General features: G+C 41.7%; 1 protein-coding gene across 15 annotated transcripts in view; it reads left to right on the top strand.

Annotated features, from left to right (window-relative positions):
• The window catches only part of BBX (BBX high mobility group box domain containing), a 289,196-nt gene extending 279,855 nt beyond the window's left edge, over window positions 1-9,341 (top strand). For all 15 annotated transcript variants that reach the window (XM_045501896.1, XM_045501908.1, XM_045501910.1 and 12 more), the window contains one exon: window positions 648-9,341. In XM_045501896.1, coding sequence (XP_045357852.1) covers window positions 648-735 — 88 coding nt within the window. In that variant the 3' untranslated portion in view covers window positions 736-9,341. The remainder of the gene's footprint in view (window positions 1-647) is intronic.
• Window positions 9,342-24,047: the final 14,706 nt, after the last annotated feature.

Genomic DNA, 24,047 nt, shown 5'->3' on the forward strand with positions numbered 1-24,047 from the left:
CTGGGCAGCTCACTTGGTTAGGCATCCCACTGTTGGTTTCAGCTCGGGTCATGATCTCACAAGTCGTGAGTTTGAGCTCCACATGAGAGGCCCTGTGCTGACAGCATGGAGCCTGCTTGGGATTCTCGGTCTCCCTCTGTCTCTGCCCCTCCCCCCCCAAAAAAAATAAATAAATAAACACTTAAATAAATTGCGTTTATTATTATATGTCTTAGGAAATAATCCTGGAGGTTATCAATTAGTAGAGGAGAATTTTCCCCTTGGGCAGCTTGAGGAAAGGAATGGGTCCTGTTTTAATATCAGTGGATCAAGAGACTATTGTCTTAGAACCACTGCCCTTGACTAAAAGTTTTCCACTTCTTAGGGAGTTGCCCCAAATCTGTTGGTGCTTCAGATTTCATCTCTGCAAAATGGAGATGGTTGTTTGGGACACAGTGTGTTGTTGGGTCATGTGAGGTGAACTGAGATAAGTTTTCCAAAAAACAATAAAAGCAGCAGCTAACAGTTTAAGTAGCATCAGTAACAAGTCAACATTAGCTGTTAAACAAGATATTGGAAAGCTCTTATTGGTTACTCATCATCCTCTCCTGTGTCTGATAACATACGCTAAGTGGGTGATTTCTTTTGTTCTTCCTCTTGTTTTGCAGAGGTCAGAGGTCCACTCCGCTCACCCATGATGGACAGCCAAAAGAAATGCCACAGGCTCCTGTACTTATTTCCTGCGCTGACCAGTGAAGCGCCCTTTAATCGTAAAACATTGTGCTTTACCTACTACCCTAGCCTTGTCTTTACGGAGGGATGCTAGTGAGTCCATGTGGTGGAAAATATAGACTGCAAACAAGTGCTTGTTGCCCTACACGGCCCAGATTCACTTGAAGCAGAAGTTAGCATCCTGGGCCCGTTTGTTCTTTTGGAACCCAGAGTCTTTGAGGGTGAGGTTATCCGTCTGATAATGAGCAGAAACAGAATGATCCTGGAGCTTTGCTTTCTATTGAAGGCTTTTGACGGTAATAGGTGGTAACTTGGTAAAAGGCTGCCTTTACTGTAGCTCATCCAGCGTCTCTTTTACCAACCGGAGAGTGTGAAACTAGTTTCGTATATTACCTAGTTATTCTTTCAAAACAAAAACAAAAAACAAAAAAACAAAAACTGACGCACTGCACTAGTTATTATTAGATATTCTTAGTCTTTTTTGTACATGGAGATTTAAGTTCTAAGATGGTTTATATAATAGGTTATACCTACATTTATATTGTAGAATAATATTAAAAAGCCTGTTCCAGAGACCCCCAAGCAGCACGGGCAGGCACATGTACCATTGTTAGCGGTGTATGCTCGGCCTCGTGGTCCATATATTCTGCACTTTTATATTTGCCACCAGAGTGGTAGTTTGCTGGTGAAAAGGGAGAGAGAGAGAGAGAGAGAGAGAGAGAGAGAGAAAGAGAGAGAAAATTACAATTCTTACAAGCTGAGTTTGTTTCTTAGCCTTGAGTGACTAAGAAGAATTTGCTTGGGGCAAATTGTGGCAAATATTTTCCCAGACAGGGGAAGAGTCCTACAGATTACAGATTACTGATGTTTTCATGCCTTGAGGATTCTTTTATTTTTACACAGGGGTCTATGTGACCAATGGATCGTTCATACAAACAAAAAAAGAAAAATATTATTCAGAAGTGACCTTAGTATTACTTCACTATCCTAAACACATTGAAGACACTCACTTCATGTGGACTTTGAGCTACAGACCTTTTACATCCATCCCAGACAGACTGGACGGGTAGCAATTGCTATGCACAGCCTAATTGGCACTGCAGGTTTTTAGAGCCATTTTGAGTTGATGTTGTCAAGGAGGTGTTGAATGAATAAATGCCGAGGGAGGGATGCCTGACCAGAGTGGGATTCTTAGTCACAGATCCACCTGCAAGTTTGTTTCCTTTTTGTGTTTTGTTGCTTTCGGACATAAAACCAACCATACATATGCCAGTGCCAAGTGGATTACCTGGCTTATCCGAACATTCGACATACCGACTTAACCACCTGACATTCACAGTGTCTTGTTTCCTAGCAACACATGCAAAGTGATAAATCAAAATTAGTCGGAGGCTACCGAGTTTACAGGGTATTTGTTCCATAGCACAAAGTAGATCCCCACTCTTGCATCACAGCACAAACTACCAAATTTTAATTATTGGATTCCAGCAATAATTTTTATTGGTTTTCAAACTGGCGGAATTTTGATAGCGTTAGTTCGAGTTTGAAGCTTTTGAATTAGATCTCTAAATGATGACAGTTTACAAGGTTTTATCTAGCTTTCTTATTTATACTTGACTGAATTGTAATGATGATTTTTTTTTTTCTAATTGTAATCTGACCTAATAGCCATACAAAAAACGACTCTATTAGTACTGACTAGGTTTAGCTTTTCATAGTTGTAGATATTACTTCAGTTTCGGTGCTGGAAAATATGTACAACATACTAACAATTGAAAAGAATATAGGGATTTGTTTGGGTTGTTTTTTTCTTCAAAGCAGGTAAAGAGGACAGCAGAGCATTGGAATGGTGTCCTCAAAAATGCATAAACATTGTGGGCGTGGAGGAAGAAGGATTTAGAAAGCTAGTTAGTCCGAGGTTAAAGCTTAACCCCATTCACGTAGAAATAAATCAGGTGAGCAGCCCCAGATTTTAGCATAATATTTTTACTATGATGCTGTTTTATTAATATTTTCTAAATTTCAAAACACAAAGTGAATGTTTGAAAATTGCTGGGTCCCAATGTTGGTGGCTGTTGGAGTTTTTGGACCACTTGCTAGCAGTGATTTAAAAATTATAATTAGCTAAAAATCCAAAAACAAAACAAAATGAAACAAAACAAAAACCAACAACAGAAATTGTTTGGTGCAGAACATGCACCTTGACAATGGTACTAACTTGTTATTCTCTAGAACACGTTAGAATAGATCTATTTTTGCCAGAGCACCGTCCTTCAATCCTCCAATTACATTTCACTAGATTTCCTTAAGAGATTGCTGTATATTCATGGGACCTTTTTTAAAAAGAAGCAAAACAAAAGATTACTTTTTTCTATGTGATTAATATCTTACTTGATCTGCTTTTCCTAAACCTCAGTGGCTTTTCCCTTAGGCAGGGGTGGGGTGGGAGGGCAACCTACTGGATATGACTGTTTTCAGATACTTAAAAAAACAAAAAACACACAAAAAAAACTTTTTGTAGAAATGCTTAATTTTTAAGCGGTTAGGCACTGAGAGTAGCAGAAATCCTGCAAAGCTTTATAGTCCTTTAGACACTCGCCTTGTTGTTTCTCTGAGTGAAGTCTTGATTTCAATACTAGTGCTTTTCTCATGCCCTGAATCCGCTGGTGAGGGGTGTTGGCATTTTCAGGTAACAATATTTGTTAGCACAGATATTCCCAACCAACATGTAGTGCCCCCCCCCCATCTACCATTTTCATTTCATTTATCTTATTCTTTTATATTTTGGAAAATCATATTGCTATGGTGTGTACCTTAATCTGCCAGCAAACACCATTGACACTAACATTTGTCCCACAAGCATCCTCAAGAGAAGAAGTTCTTGCACCTTATGTATATCTCAAGCAAACCAAAATACGATGCCTGCTTTGTTTTATTCTAAATTGTTGTATCATATCTTTCTGAAAAACCATTCTGAATCTAGTTGAAATTATCGATATTTATGCTTTTAACCTTAATTTCTGGATTCAAACCTGTATATAAATCTTTTGAAAAAAATTGTCCTAGCCCTTCTCTGTGATGCCGAAGTGGATGATTAAGTCTCAGATGGAGACGCAGTACTGTTCCAGTTTTCTTTAGCCTTTTATTTATTTAGTTGTTCTGGGTATTTTCCTATGTAATTTTGAAGTGTGTAGAGTATATTATAGTAACTGAAGCTGCAGCTGTAAGAAGCTGAGTGAAAGAAAAAAAAATACTGTAAGACATCCTTTTTAAGTTTTTATTTGTTTGGATAACTGTAAGGAGATCAGGAGAAGGAAACAACGTCCCACAGCCACATTGACGATACAGGTTCTTATCCCCAGATTAGGTTAGTTCCCAGATTTTAGATCAAACTGTAATTCATCAAAGCCCTTTTATAAGGATGAATCATACTGTTGTAATTCTGACAGTCTTTTTCCCACAAATACCAGAACTATGTTTGTTTAATTCTGTCAGAAGAGCTTTCTACCAATGCCATCTCAAAGCCATGCTGAAATCATTCCCATATTATCACTGATTCTGGTTCCTGCGATGGAACACTCCGAACAAAAAGGAGCATCTGAACTGGTCTGGTTATTTATATTCCAACATGTTTATTCCCTGTCACTTTCTTAGCAAGTCAGATGCTACTCCGCCTAAGTCATTTCATAAAATTTTGTTTGCACTCTGCAGTCTTTGGCTCATCGTATGGAAAAGTTTGCACCTATGTAAAATCTCAAGCAAATTATAAATTGATCCAGAACCAGGAGTAAGCTGGAAGCTGACACGTTTTGTTTATACAGTGTGGGAGGGAGGGAGGGTATCGAATAGCTCTGTTCCAAGTTTGGCGTTTGGCATTAATGTGAAGCAGTGGGACCATGCTGCCTGCTAAACTACTGTATGAATCCCAAGCGTTCTGGAGACCAGCAGCTGGAGCTGGAGGCCGGCACCCACCCAGCAGAGAAGAGCCACCGTGGCCTCGCTGGGGAGAAGGCAGGAAGTCCCGCCAGGCCTGGAATCAGCATTTGCAAAGGGAAAGTCGGGGTGTCCGTGATGCTGTTGAGGAGACTCACCTTTGATTGCACTGCTCCATAGAGCCCTCACATAAGGCCAATTCTAATGGGCTACCTCGGCTTTAAAAGTTAATTTCAGTAAGTCCTGTTTCAAAGGTCTTTTTTTTTTTTTTTTTTTTGCTTCTACCTTCAGTGCCACTGTTTCCCACTGCAGTGTTTTGACTTCCCAAACCACCTTCTCCAGAGAGAACAATGTATTGCTGAAAATGGGCAGCAGAAGCAAATGTCATTATTACATTTGACCTACAAAGTATTCAGAGTGACTGCTAGGTGGAAATGAAAATTTAGCTCTCCCCACATAGGACCTTGTTTTGCACCTTATAAAGAGTGTACTAATTGTTAATTAGATGTTGCTTTTATTTATACAAGCATTCCCAAAGAGTTAGATTTGGATTTTGTTCTTACTTGAGTTTTTGGGGTTTTTAAAACTCATCTTATTTAGATTAACTAACATCATACTCACGTTAAGAAACAAGTTGTTCAGTTTATCTTACCAGATATGTCTGGTGAAGTATTCAGGGTTTGATGGACTGCTTTGCTTTAGTTTGGAAGTGATAGCTAAGTTTATTATACTCCATATTAAATCACCTTGTCCTTTTCACTGGGGACATTATTTTCTTTCTATTTCGGATCAAAGAAGTGACAACAAAAATAGTGAACAACAAGACAAATATATTTGATTCCCCCGATACAGCTCCATCTGTGCTATGCTTTCCTTAAAAAACATAAGTACACGTTTTCTTCACACACAAAAAATGCAAGTTTCGTCTCCTGGCCAAATTTTATTTGCGATGGTAGGATTTATACTAATAAGTTGAAGGAGGAAACCTTGTACTAAGTTCTCTGGCCACTGTTTTCTTGTTGCAGTCAGTGGTCAAAATTGATCCTGCCCTCAAATTGGTTTTTGTGCACAGAACTAGTTGTCATGAAAATTACTACTCCTTCCAAAGATTGCCCGGTCACTTGGGCCATAACTGGTTACTGAGTAACAAGGACCTAATTCAATGCCTCCGAACCCTCCCACCTGCACCGCAGTCATACCTCACAGGCTCTAACGTGAATCACAAGGGCACGTGTGTTTCACCAACTAACACTGCTGGTCCTTGGCAGTTGCCGGGGGCCGGCCCATGTCCCTGGACGCCTCAGGTTAGCGCCTGGGCTCTCAGAACAGCAGAACTGGGGGTGGGGCAGGTCTGTGACCTGGAGCTCGGCACACGCTCAGCAACATTCTTCACGTTTCATTAGCACTAAACAAGTCTCTTGCTCTCAGGAATTTGTCCAAAAAAGAATAAAAACCACCTGAGACTCCATTGTTCCAGATTATGAACTTTTCTCATAGGTTTGAATTGCTTACTTACATGTCCTAAATTAACCATGGCTTCATTTGACCACCAGGTCTTAAGTCTGTTGACAGTTTCAGCATGACTGAATTGCTCATTTTTTTGCTTTCAGAAATTGGCTTGGTTCTCTTTAGAGTTGGTGTAAACATGCCATGTAATAAATGATTTCCACTTAATGGTACAACAGAATTATTGCTTTCTTAGATGTATGTGTAGTAAAAGTCAATATACACATTTATATAATTTCTTTCTTCAAAATCTTATACTTAATTTGATATTTCTAAAAATTGCACATGTAAGTCATGTGTATAACATGCTAAAGTACTTTAACTGTGATCTTAAAACTGAATAAAAATATTTAATAAAAATTTGAAATATTTTAAAGATATTATTCAAATATCTTTCTTTACATTCACACCCCTGTCTGTAGAGTAAGTGCCTTCAGTATACCCTGTCTACTAAAAACAGTAGGGAAAACACTTTAACAAAAGATACTTCAGCTCTTTCAGAATGCAAATGATGACCTCCCCCAAACTGTTTCCTGATAGTCCCAGTGTTTGAGTGGCTTGGGCTGCTTCTCCCTAATGGGGAGAGGAGAAATCAGCCTGACAGAAGAAAGATCTGCTTCATTCTGCCACTTAGGAGCAGGGCCTCCCTGGGAAAAGCATGACCTTGAACATACCAACTCTCCCTGAACTAATAAAACTATGGAGGTGATAACCCGTAACCTAAAGTATAAATTCAGACCTCAGTCTTGCTGGATGCGATGTCCTGAACCTTAGAACTTTGGCTATGTTGTTTTAATCCTTCAGAAGAGCACACACACATAGTATATAAATACAGAGTATAATGATACCACAGGCTTTGTTCAGACAGAGTTGGCTTCAGAGTCTGGTTCCACTTATCCATTTATCATTGGGCTTTTTGACCTCCTTGAACCCCACTTCAATTACAAAATCATGGTGGTGATAATGCCTCCTCACACTTCTGCTCGGATGAAAAAAAATACTTATGAAGTTAGGGCCTGTAACAGAAATGTTCATCAAATGGGAATTGTTGATTTTATGATTTTTTATTCCGACTCAAAAGTTGATATGTTTATGTATATTCGAAAGAGACCCTAAGTATAGCTAGCTTCCTGTTTAAACTTGTAAGTGCCTGCTGCATCAGGAGTAAGCTATAGCAGGAAATACAATACGGTGGAAAGCTCAATATGTTAAATTCACATTAGGCAACTCATGCTTGTGTATGTAGCACTATGGGATTTTTCCATAAAATTAGTCTGCCTGATGAATTACATGTCCAGTACTCCAGGACACTTTTTTTTTTTTTTTTTAATTACTAGGAATGAAATGTGTCGTAGTGATGATGGAAGCTCCATACCAAAGAATATAAATTCTATCAGAAAAAAAGATTACGGGTTAGACGTGTGTGGTTTTATGGTTCTATATGTATTACACAGATCTGTCCTTTGGGGTAGAACATAGTCTCTTGCAAGGAAAGATAAAACAGTTATCACTAAGTGAGCTAAAAGTAATACCACTGACTCCATTCCATACAACTGAAAGAACATAAAATCGTTAATCGTAATTTTTCAGCAACCTTTTCACCTTTTGAAACTATGGAAAATTTCAAACATACGCAAAGGTAAGAGGCCAGCAGAGTGAATTCCATAGACCCATCACCCACCCAGCTTCAACAAATACTAATATTTTCCCAATTCTTGTTTCATTTGTATTTTACCCATTTTTCCTTCATTTCATCTCCCAACCCTAGCTATGCATATCCAAGAAGTGTGATTTCATGTATAAATACTTCATATACAGCCTTTAAAAACAAATATTTTGATATGCACAAATTTTCTTTTTTTAATGTATCGCCTCCTCACGCTTCCAAAAATATGTTTGTTTCCTGCCCAAAGCAAAAGGAATCCGTGAGCCACAGGAAGAGTCGTGCTGGAGGGAAGATAATTTGGAATTCGGTTATGCTGTTCCCTCTGAGTATCTCTAGATTTACCTTTCTTGACCCAGTGTTCTGAAGAGAGCTTCATCGGAGAGACCCTTTTCTTGGCATGTCTTTATTTGTTTATTTTCAGCCTTGCTTTTTATGACCTTTCCCTTTTTTCCAGACAGTGTCTAAAAAGTCCCAAGGGCTAAAACTTTTATAATTTTATATAAAACTTTAACAAACTTGTATGTCCTCTACACTTTTCCCTCCACTGCTGTTCCCACTCGGGTTTTTCTCTCTCAGACTTACAAGAGTGAAATCTGTGGAGGGGAACAGTGGAGACAAAATTTTAGATGAGCTCTGGAAAGCGGGTTGCCAAAAGGTTGAAAAAATCTGGAACCCTGAGTCAACAGGCCAGAAATTAAAAGCGTAAAATGAAGTCGCTCCTGGAAGAGAGAAAATGGTAACTCCTACTTTACGGCTCAACCCACTTGGAGATCCCTCACCCTAGGGAATTTTATAAAAGGTCATTTTGTCTCAAGGTTGTGTATTGCAGAAGTCAGAAAAGAAAAATGTGAAGATTGAAAGTTTCTTGAGAATGATGGAGGGTGAAAGGGGAAAAGGGAAAGTTCAGACAAACAGGTCTTTCAAGTTCGATGTCTGAAAGTCAAAATGGTTTTAAAGCCAGCATGAAAATATTTCCAAGAAATGTACTCAAGTATCAGTGATTACATTTTCCTGGTCTGTACTACTATTGGGCTGTGGAGCTTATGAAAGGCACCTTGAATACATACGATTCATATCTTCCAGAACCAAGCATGAAAGTACTGAAAAGATATACAAACAGTGGAAATATACTCAGTAGATGCAGAAATAGGCAATGATTTGCCATCTAATTTGAAGCATGTATTTGAAGTATATTTAATAGGAAAGCAGTATGATACAATTTTAAATTATTTTTCCTCCAAGATATTTATTCTATAATTCTTGAAACTGGAGAAATTCAGATGATGTTTTATAATTTTAAATTTTCATTTCTCCCATACTATCTCTTAGGCATTTATACATTTATAAGTATACTAGAAATAAAAGAGCAATATTCTGCACAGTCCTAGAAGAGCTAAACCCTTTTTGTAAATAGAATATGAGGTATTTAACACACTGATGCTAGCCTCACCTTCATTAAAACTGTTATTGTATATCAATCAAAATCAAGACTGTATTGTTAGAATAAAATTGCTTAAAAACCCTGCTCTGTTCCGCTTCTCTGTTCAAAGCCCATGAAAATTATTTCACCTCACTTGCTTTGGCTCCAGGAGAGTTCTTTGTGATCCACACCTCATGTCCATTCAATAGTTTACGTCATGCTCCTGTAACAATCTAATCATTCAGCAGAACTGCAGTAGATGACTGCTATTGGATGCCTGCTAAGTACCAACAAGACGGTCTTCTGGGGTGTATAGTCTAGTGGGGGGGCGTGTGCTCTGGTGGGGGCTAGAGATATGCATCTTTAATTGAAATGCAATATGGATGAGGTTGGGCATGAGAATCAAAGGCTGTCAGGAAGAAGCTACATATAAACTCATGAGAAACATAATATGCATTTTGAAGGCTTTAAGGGGAGAAAATGGGAATGTGTTACTGTTCTACTTCAAAATTTTTATTTTTTTAAAGTCCTTTTTCATAGAAGAGATCTTGGCACAAGAGCTGCTAAGACAAGGCCACAGATCTCTGAGAATGACAAAAGTGAGACAAGTGTTTGGGGGAGATCCATGATGCTGTGCACTTCCTTTTGGTGTGTTGAGGCATGGGGCATCCCAGCTATGTTGACTCCAGGGCTGATGTGCAGTTAGCACATCAGCTCAGCCTTGACACAGCCTAGGAATATTTCAAATGGTAAGGTCAAGCAGCATGATTTAAGCGTTTGGCCTTAAGAGTCAGAGGTAATTTTGATAGCCAGAGAGTGTGATTCTCTGACTTCTTTTCCTTCTCCCTTGGCTGTATCCTTTCCTCAACCTTAGTCCCAACTCTTGCATGTTACTGAAGTGCAATCTTTCCAATTGTTGCACTTGTCTTCAGCAATAGCACATCTCCCTGCTTTTGCACCCTGTGCACACAAAAGCTGTATCTGATGGCCCTTTCTTCTCTACTGGTGATATTTGTAAGATCTTCATGGCGGGGTGAATGACTCAAGAACCCCTTTGCTCCAAGAGGATTCCTGGAACAAGATGGGACCATTGTGAAGGATTTGGGTCTGAATTTGGGTCTGAACTGTACATGTGAGACTTTATTTGCTAATCCTCGACCATTGAAAAGGACTTCACTCCAGGAAGTACCTATTATCTAGTAGGACAGCAGGATTACTTCCCCTTTGGTAGTATGGAAGGTGGTGTATCTACTTTTTACATTAAATGTTCATCTCAGTATGGCCAAATCATAACCGCCTCCAGCTTTTTAGGGATTGATAGTTAAAGGAATTCTTTTAGCTCCAAAAACATCTGCTTTAAAAAGCAGGATGATCTCTCTCAGGTTTGCAGACTGCACTGTAACTCATGCATGAATTCAGAAAGGTTTTAGAAATTTAAAGAGTTTAATTTGGAGTTCATCAGGCATCTGTCTGTGGCCCCCCAAAGACCATCAGTGAGATCTGTGTTGCCAAAAGGCTTCATTGGTCTTCCTTTCCCCACTTCCCAAACATCTAACTTTCCATGAGTGGGTTGCCCATGTAGCAACATTTCTTAGGGACCTAGTTGTGCTGAGGACCCAGCTGAGGCAGCAGGAGCAATGACAGTCTTCACCTCCACAAGTCCACCTGACAGGACACCTGGAATTCGAAGGCAAATGCAGAGCATTGACTGTCAAGCATGCCACAGTCCTCTGTAGGACACTGTTCAAACTAGAATCAGACTAACATCTTTTATATATGAACATTTATCCATGTGAATTCCTTTTTTTGGGTTCCTCTTTCACTCCTACCCACACATCCAATATTCCATATGCCTTCTTTTAAGAAACAAATGGTTTTCTGGTCCGGGTGTGCACTTTTCTCTTCCGAGTTGCCTTTGGGTGACATTCTAGCCTGCCGCCACCACCTGCTCCTCAGCCAAAGATCTATTTTAGGTAGAATCTGTCCCAGTGTTTCAGCCTACTGCAGAGAGCAGCATCAGTAATTGGTAGGACAAATGAACAGAGTCATAAATTAGCCGATGAATACTATTTCCTGGGGCAGAGCAGGCTTTCGCTAGCAGTCAAAGACAAGGCACAGCCAACCAAGTGGCAAGACTGCACAGCAGGTGGGACCCTGGAAGACACCCCAGTCATGGAGCAGGGAACCGTTCATTTTTCCCTGACGGTTCTCCTTCCCCTGCTGAAGAGCACTGGCTGAGGGGACAATCTTCCGGGTCTTAGAACAGAGATGAGATTTCTGAGATTAAATTGCTACAGATGAGCAACGCTGTTCACACTTCCCGGTCACACTTTTATTTTTCCTCCCAGTCAACTTTATTTTAGGGTTAAAACTTTTTAACTTGAACGTTAACCTTATAATAGCTTAAGCCCTTACCATACACACACACATAGTTATCAGTTTGAAAATCAGGCAGAAGAGTGATCCATTTCATGTGTCAGGGAGCAAGAACGTCCTGTCCCCTCTCTGGCCGGACTAAGAACCAATTTGACACGAGACAGATTAACAGGAGAAAACCAAATTTAAGAGTGTACCTACGGGGATCCACATGGAGACGGAATTCCAAAGACAGGCAAACCAAGGTATAGATGTCATCCAGAACTAAGGAGAAGCAGGGAGGGGGCTGGCACTTTGGAGGAAAAGAAAGCAATTCGCAGGAAGATGAAAAAGAGTAAATGTTTGATAAACACATGTTTGCTGGCAATTCAGAAACGATGAACATAGAAGACTTGGATCAGTCAGGCCCTGCCAGGTTCCTCCCTGTCTACCACACCTAGTTCTCATCCTAATGTAAGGATCTATGGTGACAGTTCTCTTCCTGGAGCAGGTCTTCTATCTTAATTCTTTGTAGGCATTTAAAGTAGAGATCAAGATCTTTTCCGAAATCTGTTGGGTGTTGATTGCTTTTTAACTCAACATCATCTTCATGCCACAGTGGCCCATCTTGTGGCAGCCTGCCTTCTCCCCCCAGCGCATGTAAATAAGACCTTCCTGTGGTCCCAGGACACAAAATAAAACCTAACAAATGGGCACTTCTATCCTCTACCTGTTTTTAAAAATAAAGCTAGTCTTTAATAGCACTTACATGGCACTTACACCCAACATGTTTAAATAGAATTATATGTGCTTCAAATTCACTACAGTCTGATCCACATTTTCCAGTTTTAAAGGTACAATTTTTCCCAATTGCCCATGAGCTGCCCCTTTCACTGAGCTATCTGCAACAACATTGTATAAACCTAATTATGTTCATTTCTGTGGGGCTATTTGTTCCTTGACATCCACACCAGGTAAGTGTAACTCAGTTTATAAATCATCAGTTTATAAATCTTCTCCTCTAACCTCCTTGCACTTCTTTAACCTGAGTTGAGGGACCTACTTCTCACTTACTGTCAGAGGCAGAATGTCTGGCTCCTTCCCAGATCAATAGATGCACCATCGCCTTACGACAAGGCCTCCAGGGAGCCACAGAGAGGACAGAGCTACCAGACGCCTGAGTTCATTTGCACTTTCCACTTGGCTATGATTATCAGCCAGAGAATATTCTCCTGAGATGGATGAGATCGGGTCTATTTCAAATGACTTCGAAAGGACAATGCTGTCATCGCATACTTGAGGAAATTGCCGGCTGTACAGAGGAAGAGAAGTGACTTTCTGAAATGTGATAGTGAAGCATGACTGTAAAATGAAAAGCAATTTAAATGTATTACTGGACAAAAACCATTAGCCCAATGAACATAAATAACCTTACTGAGGAAGGGCACCTGTTTCCAAATAACTTCTCCTTAGTTTCAGGGGAATTTCTCTCTTACTGGAAGGCCCTTGAGTGTCATTAAAGGGGTTTGCAACTGAAACATGCTATCAAGGAGTCAGATTTTTCCACTTGTGTAAACAACTCCATTGAAATTACTGTGACTTTTTTTTTTTTTTTTTTTTCCAGGCAGGGAAGCCAGTAACAACTGGTCTAACTAGAACCAGGCAATTTCGCTTTCTGAAAGAAGGGTTGTCAACTCCTGATGATTCCTCTCGGATTATCCTCACAGATGCTGCCAAATTCCTGTTGACATCACCCACACCATTAGCCACTCCATTAAATTCTTTGTATGGTTAATGCTGTCTTTATTTAAACCGATTCAGCAAGAACTAGAAGAGGCTTTAAATCTCAAAGCTCAGAAAAGATGCAAAACACAGAGACCCCGATGCCGCCTTAGGCTGGACCTGTGAATCCAGGTAGGTAGACGTTTGCACATGGGTCCCCATACCTGGATGATGTCATTGGAGTTATCCACAATGCAGAGTTATCGTCATGATTTCATAACTACACTAGCAGTACACTGAGAGTTTATGCAGTTTCCTAACATGCCCCTAAGTCTCACGGTGTGGTACCCTCCTCCCAGGAAATTGAGACTGTAGAGTAAGACTTGGGCGGAGGGGGAGGGGAATTGTTGGCAACTCTAGCAAAGGTGTTCACCGCTGAGCCAAAATGCAATACATCAGTTCACAAAAAGAGAGGGCTTCACTTTTTTGTTCTAGTATTGTTTATTGCTGTTTACTTGTTTGCCAAAAGAGGAGAGGGGGTTTCTAGGACCATCATCTTGGAATCTCTGTCTCAAAATAGTTGCTCCCCAAGGGGACCCGGACTACAGGCACCCCCAAATGGAGACTGATAACTGGAGGAGAGAGGTCCCCCACATGAGGAAAGTGGGGTGAGGACTGCCAGGTGCAAGGCCTCTGAAAACCAGGTCTTCTTGAATATAAATCTTCAGCCCGGCACAAACAGAAAACAGACATCCCCACCGGAGCCAAGTTGCCAGGAGGGGGACCCATTCTGTACAGTTCTGTGTACTCACTAGCACTGTGCCAGCACACGACAGGCAACCAGAAAACCCCCTGTCTCTAATGTAAGCATCACAACATCTACTTCCATTTTATGGATGCAATGAGATACTACATTTGAACAAATTTTGTGAACTTTAAAATGCTACCTACCCACCTACCTACCTACATACATATATCAAATGCTATATACAAATGTAATGGTTAAAAAAAATGGAACTCTTTAAGAGAATAAAAGACAAGCCATAGGCTGGGGGAAAATATTCTCATACATACCTAATAAAGGATGTGTATCCAAACTATACAAAGAATTCTTAAAACTTAAGAAAAAAAAAACAGTTAAGAAGACAAAAGACCTAAACAGACACCTCACAAGAGAAGATGTACAGATGGCAAAAAAGCATATGAAAAGATGCTCAGCATCCTATGTCATTAGGGACTGGCAAATTAATAAAACAACATACCCCTATATTCCAATTAGAGTGGCCCAAATCCCAAATAGCAATACCACCAAATGCTGGCAAAGATGTGGAACTGCTGGAACCCTCATTCACTGCTGGTAGGAATACAAAATGGTGCAGCCACTTTGGGACAGTTTGGCATTTTCTTCAAAGCTAAACAGAGGCTGACCATAAAATCCAACGATTGTCCCCCTAGGTATTTACTCAAATGAGTGCAAAACTTATGGCCATACGAAAAGCTGCACGTGAATGTTCATAGAAGTAAATAAATAAATGCTGCAAACTGGAAGCAGACAAGATGCCCCTCAATAGGATGGAGGGATAAACAGATGAATACAATGGAATATATTACATATTCCATTGTATGAATACAATGGAATATGAATACAATGGAATATATCAGTGTTAAAAAAAGAAGAAGAAAGAAGAAGAAGAAGAAGAAGAAGAAGAAGAAGAAGAAGAAGAAGAAGAAGAATTGTCAAGCCAGAAAAAGACATAGAGGAACTTTAAATGTACATTGGTAAGTGAAAGAAGCCTATTGGAAAAAGCTACAGGTTGTATGATTCCAACTAATGGTGTTCTGGAGTAGGCAAGACTATGGAGAATGTGAAAGGATGCGTGGTTGGAGAAGAGGTAAGTAGATGAAACATGGCTCATTTTTGGGTGGTGAAAGCATTCTGTATGATACTGTCATGGGTGATATATGACATTATGCATTTGTCAAAACCTATAGAATATATACCACAAAAGTGAGCTTTCATGCAAAGGATGAACTTCAGTGAATAATGATATGTCAGTATTGGATCACCATTGTAACATGCATACCACTCTAACGGCAAAATGTTGATGATAGAGGAGCCTGTGGGGTGGAGGGCTGAGAGAGTGAGGGGTTATGTGTGTATTCTCTGTATTTTCTGTTCCATTTTTTCTATAAACCTAAGACCAGTATAAGCAATAAAGTCTCTGGGGCACCTGGCTGGCTTAGTCAGTTGAGTGTCTGACTCTTGGTTTCTGCTCAGGTCATGATCCCAGGGTCATGGGATCAAGCCCCCTGTCGGGCTCTGGGCTGAGCATGGAACTTCCTTGAGATTCTCTCTTTCTCTGCCTCTGCCCCTCTCCCCTACTTACACACTCTGTCTCTAAAAAATTAAAATTAAAAAAAATCTATTAATTCAACAAAAAGTTAGAAATTATCCTCCATGTGTCTCCTTCACAAATATCACGAAAGAGGAGTTTAGTGGCTGAAAAGCCATGTTGATTTCCTCATTGACATTCTTCTGTTTAATGAATAGGTAAACTATGTGAAAAAAGAATTTTTTTTTCCTACCATTTTCCTCCTTTGGGATTCAATAAAGTCTGAGGGGTTTTTTTTTCCCCTGTTTTGGACAGGAAAAATAAATTATTAATAAACTTTTCCTTGTCCTCAATTGGCCCAATACAAAAAAGATTGGGAAATACTGCATCTAAACGAAAATAAAAAGAAAGTTCTCTTGTGGGGAAGGATAGGTGTCCCGTTTTACACAGGGGCTCCAGCTTGGGTCCAGATATAAAAGTTTCACAAGTATAATCATCAGCAAGTCCTGATACCTCTCAAAGGGAAGGTGGTTATCCTGTTCTGTTTGACTAAACCACTTTCATATTTTAGATTTGGAGAAATGACTCACAAACTTTGCCACTATTCTGACACCCATTTCATAGCAGGTTTGGAAACAATACAACATTTATTAGGGCCTAGAAAAAAAATCTGAGAGGTATGAATCTATTTTGAGAGGTGATAGACCTTCACTCTCTCATGAATTTATTTATCCGTCTGCTCAGCACATATTTACTCAGCCTCCTGAAAACGGGGGCTTGAGCTTTGTATGGGAGATGGAAGGAAAGGCCTCGTTTCCGCCTCAACAAAATCACAATCTGTTGGGAGCTTGTAAGACAAGAAACTTGAGAATTATAATATAAAATAATTTTATATTTTAGTGCCTGAGAAGCACAGTGAAGGAAGCCAGGAAAGCTTCCCAGAAGAGGGGATTTATTAAGCATATAATCAGGGCAAACCATCTGAACTCTGTGTCTGATCCATGCAGTCAGAAGCCATATTGCAGAGAGACCTGTCTTTCACTGAGGAGAGGGGAATAGCCTCTGTTTTTTTGTGTGCGTTTTTTTGTTTTGGTTTGGTTTGGGTTTTTTGCAAGTAGCAGAAGGACCCTGATATAAAGAGAGAGAGGTCATGGCTGGACTTCCAAGAGGGCACAGACATTACAAAATCTGATAATTTCACCCTATTTTCTTCACAATATTTGGACTTTTTACAATGTTTCAGCTGGCAATGCTAAAATCTCCATTATTTTTCTTTAATTGGATTTTCATAATAAAAGTATGATCTTCAGTACTACTAAATTAGAAATCGTAATCATTTTTTAAGTTTTGGTAAGAAAAGTATTGACCCTTTGGCCTGTTGCCATTCCCATGCTGCTCTTCTGTATTGTCTGCCCAGGGCCGTCTGGACTGGACTGCGTCTGCCGTGGTGCAGTGATGTGGGGCAGAAGCTCTCACCCAGGAGATTCGAGACCTGTTTGCATTACAGATTGGCCCTCATTTGACTCTCTGGGTTACCCAGGAAAAAAGCCTGGGATATTCTTAAGGCATCCACAAATTTGGGGCACTTAAAGTAACATTTAAGGAAAAAATTAGTAAAAAAAAAAAAAACAAAAACAACAAACCAAAAAACTAATTTGACATTTGCTGTTGTATTAGTTAAGTCCCCGGAGGAGAGAGATTGCACAATGGAATTGGGCAAATTTGGGTTTTGTAAGGAAACTACTCACCAACGTGTAGGGAAACACAAAAGAGTGCAGGGTCCGTGGGCTGATAACAGAGGGCCCTGTAATCCTCCTTCTTCCCAGGCCTGAGGAGGCCAGGTCCTGGAAAGGTAACTTGCACTTGAAGACACATGGAGAGGGCAGGTGATGGACAGCCACCGTCAGGCATGGTGACAACAGCTTTACTCTCCTTGTTCCCTCTAGTCTCCTGCTCTGTTCCCCATTAGCCAAACCCATCTGGAGCCCGGAGCAAGAAAGCTTGCGGGAAAAGTCAGTTCATGTAGCCTCCCAGGACACCAGAGCAGGATGGAGAAAGGTGAGGGAGTGGAATAGGCCAGCAAACAAAAGATACCTGGCATGGGATACTAGGTATTCACTGATGGCACCAAATCTTGACTTACTTTATTTTACTTTATTTTTTAAATTATTTTCCTTCATTTTTATTTAAGAGAGAGAGACTGTGAGCACGGGAGAGCAGCAGGGAAAGTGAGAGAGAGAGAGAGAGAGAAAGAATCTTAAGAAGGCCCCATGCTCAGTACAGAGCCTGACATGGGGCTTGATCCCATGATCCTGGGATCATGACCTGAGCCGAAATCAAGAGTCGGACACTCAACCGACTGAACCACCAGGCTTCCCTAGAGTCTTGACTTATTTTACATCATAGTACATTATTTTGAAATACATGCTGGGGGAGAAACCCTAATTTTTCTTCATGCTCCAGGCACCTGAAAGTCTCAGTTGGGCCTCCCTGTTCGGTGTGTCTGGCCTGAAGAGGAAGAGTGTTAGAACTTGGTACTTTTCAGTCAGCTCCAGCCCAAAATATCAAAGGCTCCTGAGGAGGGACCATATGTCTTGCTCAGCTGAGTGCACTGGGCTCTGACCTTGAGAGGAGCTGGGCTGTCAGCCTGAAGGGCAGGGCAGAGCCATAGCCTGCTGGTCAGGCCACACACATGCCCTGTGACTGTGTTCTGCATCTGTCTGGTGACGGTGGCACACCGCAGGCCTGTCAGAGGCAGAGAGAGGCGTACTTCGGGAGGCCAGCTGTCCTGCTGGAGGGGGAAATTAAAAACACACAGAGTCAACACACATTGAGTTTAGAAAAAAATTGGGGTCAGCGCATGGCACCCCAATGGATTTTTCCAGGGGAAAATGTTTGTGGTTATTTAATAAAGTTGATATCTCTCACTAGCTCACAGCAGGGAAGAGCACAGAGCACCTTCATCTGTACTGGGTACCAAAACAGAACGTTTGTATTTAAATATTTGAGTTAAACATATCTTGTGTTTGTCGAGCATTAATGCTGTTGACATTGTTCCACAGCCGCACTCTTCAGGGAGTTGGAATCTGTCTTCAATATTAGTCAACAGACCTTAGAAAACATTTGAATAGGAATCAGGACTGTGCACGCATCTCCAAGGGGACCTTGAATTGGGGAAGGGAGATGAACTCCAGCATCAGGGAAGGCAAGGATCGGAGACACACGTGCTGGCTGCCATTTTTTGCTCCCGTGAATCTCACCTTGGAGGACGCGCATCATCCTGCACGGAGCCTCCACTTGCACGGCAAGACGCGTCTCTTCTCTGGAATGAAGCATTCTGGTTCCCTTCCGGCCCAGCATCTACCTTGAATTCCTAGAAAACTCATTTCTAGCCTGTTGACACTGGCCTCACACACTTGACTCCACTTCCCTCTGCTTAACCTGGCCTCTAAATTCAGAATCTATGTCCTAATGTCTTGGGAGGGAAGGTAATTCACCAGTGGGGAGCTGAGCCATTGAGCAGGTGGCCGAGGTGCTTGTGCTGATACCCTCCTCTGCATAGGTAGTGTCCCTGTTTCACTCCTCCTTCCCCTGGCTTGTACCACGGGGACCCTCCGTGACAGCCGAGGTCCAAGGCTGAGAGGGCTCAAGGAAGGGGCCAGGAGGAACTCCTCACCATCTTTTCTATTCTGACCATGTAGCCCTCTGGGCCGATTGTGTTTTAAGAGCCTAATGTCAAGAGTGCTTAACTTAATGGGCCTCACGTGGGTTAAAAAGGATATTAGAGCACCAAGTGAGAGCTGTAAATTTTCCTCCGTGACTTGGGCCTGACCGGGGGCAGCTGGTTTGAAGGAGAGACTAGCAAGATGCCATCTGGTCTATGCAGAGGCTCAGAGTGACATAGCACGATGGTAAGGGAGGGATAGAGGGTCTAGTGTCCTAGGGACAGACTCAGCCAGAGCCAGAGATGAGATGAGAATGGTTAACTCTTCCCACCCTGCCTTTTCCTGCTCTCCCCAGGCTTCTTTCCTTCCTTCTCTCCAGTGACTCCCCAACCCAAGTCTGGGCCTGGAGGAGGAGTGTCTGTTCTCCAGGACACTATGTTCTATGCAGGGGAGGGGAGAGGAGAGGGAAGAATCCACCCTTCATTGCAGTTTGGGACCTGGGACCAGTGGGGAGCTGTCATGTCCCTTTGAGAATATGTGTCAGGCAGCTCTAGCCCAGCGCCCAGGTCAAATGGATGAGACAGATGGCAATGTGGTGCTGGACTTGGGGTTAATTGGGAGATGATGTGTCACTGTCACGTATCAGGGCCTAGAGACATGATCTGGGCCCTGATCTTCTAACTCTACTCTCCAAAGAGAGATATGCATGCTAGAGAAGCAGCCCTAGCCCACCCAGCTCCCTTTCTTTAACACCCTACAAGGGACCCCAACCCTTGGTTTCCCAGCCTTGGAAGCCCCCAGGGACCAAGTAGCCGATTCTCACCCCCTTGAGCTATTTCTTCTGGAGGAGCACCCACTTCTACAAACACTGCCGCTGTTCCCAAAGCCACTAATAACCTAAACCCCCACATCTGGGGGTGTGACCGCACAGCTCATTGCACTTGACCCTCAGCAGCGTTCCGTCGGTTGACTGCTCTGCCTTCACAGACTTCTCCTGTTTGACATTGTTCTCAGCCTCCTGGCCACCTGCTTCTACCTGGCTGGCTAAGCCCATCCCGTCACCTTCACTAGTTCCACTAGGTTATTGAGGCCCTTTGGTCACGAGCTCCTTCCACCAAATCAGTGCCCAAGGCTGCTGCATAACAATCTCCTTCCTTGATTAGAGCATCTTAATTATGCTCTAGGAATTTGCTTAAACAGATTAATCATTCTGGAGGACAAATATAGAAGCTGTGCTTGCTGAGGGCTCTGCTCTGAATATCCCCTAGGAAACTCTGATTACACCTGCCCACTGGGCCTCTGCCAGGGCTTTGGGTGCATCAGGGACCTAGACACTGGTGGAAAGCTGTGTGCCACTCCTGCATGCCTCTCTTTGCTCCTGCGGCCGGCAAAGCAGGCTCTAAAGGGGGGTTAATGCCTGGTTGTGAAATTCAGGTTGGGGATTGGAGGTGGGGGTGAGGTGTCCTGGTGCTCTCTCCCCTCTAGGGTACAGTCTGTACCCTGAGGAGTGGAACTGGGGACTCTTTCTCAATGAAATTAAAGTCTTAGTCAGTGCACTTACTTGTGGCAACCTGGGCCCACAGTGGTTCTCATTAAAATCCCTTGAGTTTTAAAAACTACTGACATTGGCACGTTACCGCAGACCAACTTAATCAAAGTTGCCAGGATCCAGCATCTTTATTTTGAGAAATCGATTGGAAGAGCATACCAAGTGGTTCCCACATACAGCCAGGCAGAGAACCACAGCAAAATTTGGTTTTGCTTCTGTGCACGTAAATACGGGAGGGAGTCGGCCCAGAGCCTTTGATCCTGAGAACTGGTCTAATACTAATGGAAAGTAATGTATGATCTATCCAAAGTGGGTTTTCACAAACCCTTGAAGCTGGGGCAGCAGTGTTTCACGGTGGTTAAAAGCCATGGCTTTGGATCAGACTATACGGATCTGAGCCCCGTTCTACCATTTCCTAGTCTGTGACCTTGGATAAACTACTTAACCTCTCTGAGCCTCAGTCTTCTGATAAAGATTGTACCAACTTCATAGGGCTGTATAGGGAGGTGGGTAAAATTATACAAGCAAAGAGCTTAGAGCGGTGCCTGGCATATAGTAAACTCTCAGTAAAAAATAGCTATCATTATTTTCCTCCTTATTCTCCTCAACATCACCATTTGGTTCAAGGACAGAATAGCATGTTCATAAGAAGCCAGGTCAGTAGACTTTTCCTAGTGTGTTTTCAGGGTTCTCTAGAGAAATGGAACCAATAGGATGTGTGTATAGAAAGAGAGAGGGAAGGGGTGCCTGGGTGGCTCAGTCGGTTGGGCGTCCAACTTTGGCTCAGGTCACGATCTCACGGTTTGTGGGTTCGAGCCCCGTGATGGGCTCTGTGCTGACAGCTCAGAGCCTGGAGCCTGCTTCAGATTCTCTGTCTCCCTCTCTCTCTGCCCCACCCCGGCTCGTGCTCTGTCCCTCTCTCTTTCTCTCAAAAATAAACTTAAAAAAATTTTTTTTTTTTAGAGGACAGAGGGAGGGAGGGAGACAGAGAGAGAGAGAGAGCGAGAGAGAAATTTATTACAGGAATTGGCTTATATGGTTATGGAAGCTGAGAAGTCCCACAGTCTGCCCTCTGTAAGCTGGGGAACCAGGAAAGCAGGTGGTATAATTCAGTCTGAGTCGGAAGCCCTGAGGCAGGAGCTCCCCTGTCTGAGGGCAAGAGAAGATGGATCTGCCAGCTCAAGCAAAGAGAACGAATTCGTCTTTCCTCTGCCTTTTTGTTTTATTCAAGCCTTCCTTGCTTTGGTGTTGAGGATCTTCTTCACTCGGTCCACTGATTCAAATGCTGAACTCTCCTGGAAACGCCCTCACAGACACACCCGGAAATGATGTTTTAGCAGCTATCTGGGCATCCCTTCACTTCATCAACATGGCATGGGTACAGTTAAGCACCGCACATCTTCAACAGGCTTATCCGGAAACAACTCGATGACGCTTCCTTTGCCAGTATTCTCCTCGTGTAAGGAATAACCAGGAATTGAAATGTGGTCTTTTCAGGGGTTTATAGCCACAGGAAGAGCCAGATTACTCTATTGTTTGAAGATTGTCTTTTGGAAATTTTTTAATTGTTGGAAGAGAACCAAAAATAAACAAATAAGGCTAATCTACTCAAAAGAGTGAATTACAAAAACAAATGTAAATAGAGCCTTCAATAAAAAAAACATGTGTTTTTCAGGTCATCGCAGTCCTGGTTGAACTATGCTGTACCTTTAAATCTTAGCATTTAAGAAACTGCTAATATCCGTAGTTTTATAGGCTAGCAGGGCAGGAGAACTTGGAGGTGCTGAAGAAGGCACCAAGTTCTGTGTGAGGTCAGAGCGAGATAAATGAGCAGAATCGTGCGTCCATGAACCATGCCAAGGAGTATGCAATTGAGTCTGGAGGCCAAGAGATTCATTTTATTGTGTAGAAAGAGTAGTGTGGAAGGAGTTTATAGACAGACCTGGAGGGGGAAAATAAATCCGAAGCAGAGAAACTGATCAGGAGCATGTTTAATCAAGGAAGTAGAAAAATGCAAAATATTTAGGCATTTGTTAGTATTCTGTTTGAAGAATATAAGTGATCCAAGTTTATAACTAAGACATATTTTTGGCACGAGCAACTATATGGAATGTAAGACCATACTTTTTTTAAAAAAAGATTTACATTGCTACACTAAGATAATTTTCTTTTTCTAATGTTGCTTCTATAGGAAATTAAATGTAAAATAAGGATATTTGACTTTTCATTTCATATTAATAAATATTTTTGGGTCATCTCAATGTGTGTGATACTATGGGAAATATTAGACCAAATTAAAGATATGATCTCTGTCATTAAAAAAAAATCACATTTAAGGGTGCCTGGGTGGCTCAGTCGGTTAAGCATCCAACACTTGGTTTCGGCTCAGGTCATGATACCACAGTTTGTGAGTTCAAGCCCTGCTTTGGGCTCTGTGCTGACAGCTCAGAGCCTGCTTGGGATTCTCTCTCTCTCTCTCTGCTCCTCTCTTCCTCGTGCTCTCTAAAAGATCATAAAAGACTCGAAGGTGGCATCATGGAGAGGTGGAAAAAGGACAGAACTTGGTATAAAATGATCTGGGTGGAGCCCACCAGTGACTAGCATTCTGAGTTCTGAGCTCATTCGTGGTTTTCAGTCTTAACTTCCTCTTCTATATATTGGAGCTAAAATATGTGAAGGGTTAGTGTATTTGTGGAGGGATTAGACATGGTCCACGTGACCAGCGCCAGAAGCAAGATAGATATGGGCAATAGAAAGATAGAGAAAGAACCGATATGGAAAAGAAATTTTCTAGCCTTCAAAACAAAAATAGGAAGCACTCTCGGTGTCAGGAGGGGTGGGTTTCGTGTCTTTAGAAGTGTGTAGAGAGGACAGAGCAGAAATGATTCAAGCATCAGAGGATATCTTTTCCAGACACGAAGTGGAATTAAAAATGGCACTAAATGAAGTCTCATCAACATGCAATGAGAGTACAAGGCAGGAGGCGGCCTTCTGGTTGAAGACTAATGAGAAGGTTTCAATTTAGGAGGTTTTTACTGCAGTGAGCTGACTTTGAATCTAATACCTTTTTTTTCTTACTCTTTTCTGAGATAAATCTATTTTAACTAATTCTTAAAATATATTGTACTGGGTGCAAATATAAGGCCTCCTTTATTTCTGAAGAAAGTGATTTCAATGAAAAGCTATT

Source organism: Leopardus geoffroyi, chromosome C2, assembly GCF_018350155.1.
Source record: "Leopardus geoffroyi isolate Oge1 chromosome C2, O.geoffroyi_Oge1_pat1.0, whole genome shotgun sequence".
Taxonomy (NCBI): domain Eukaryota; kingdom Metazoa; phylum Chordata; class Mammalia; order Carnivora; family Felidae; genus Leopardus; species Leopardus geoffroyi.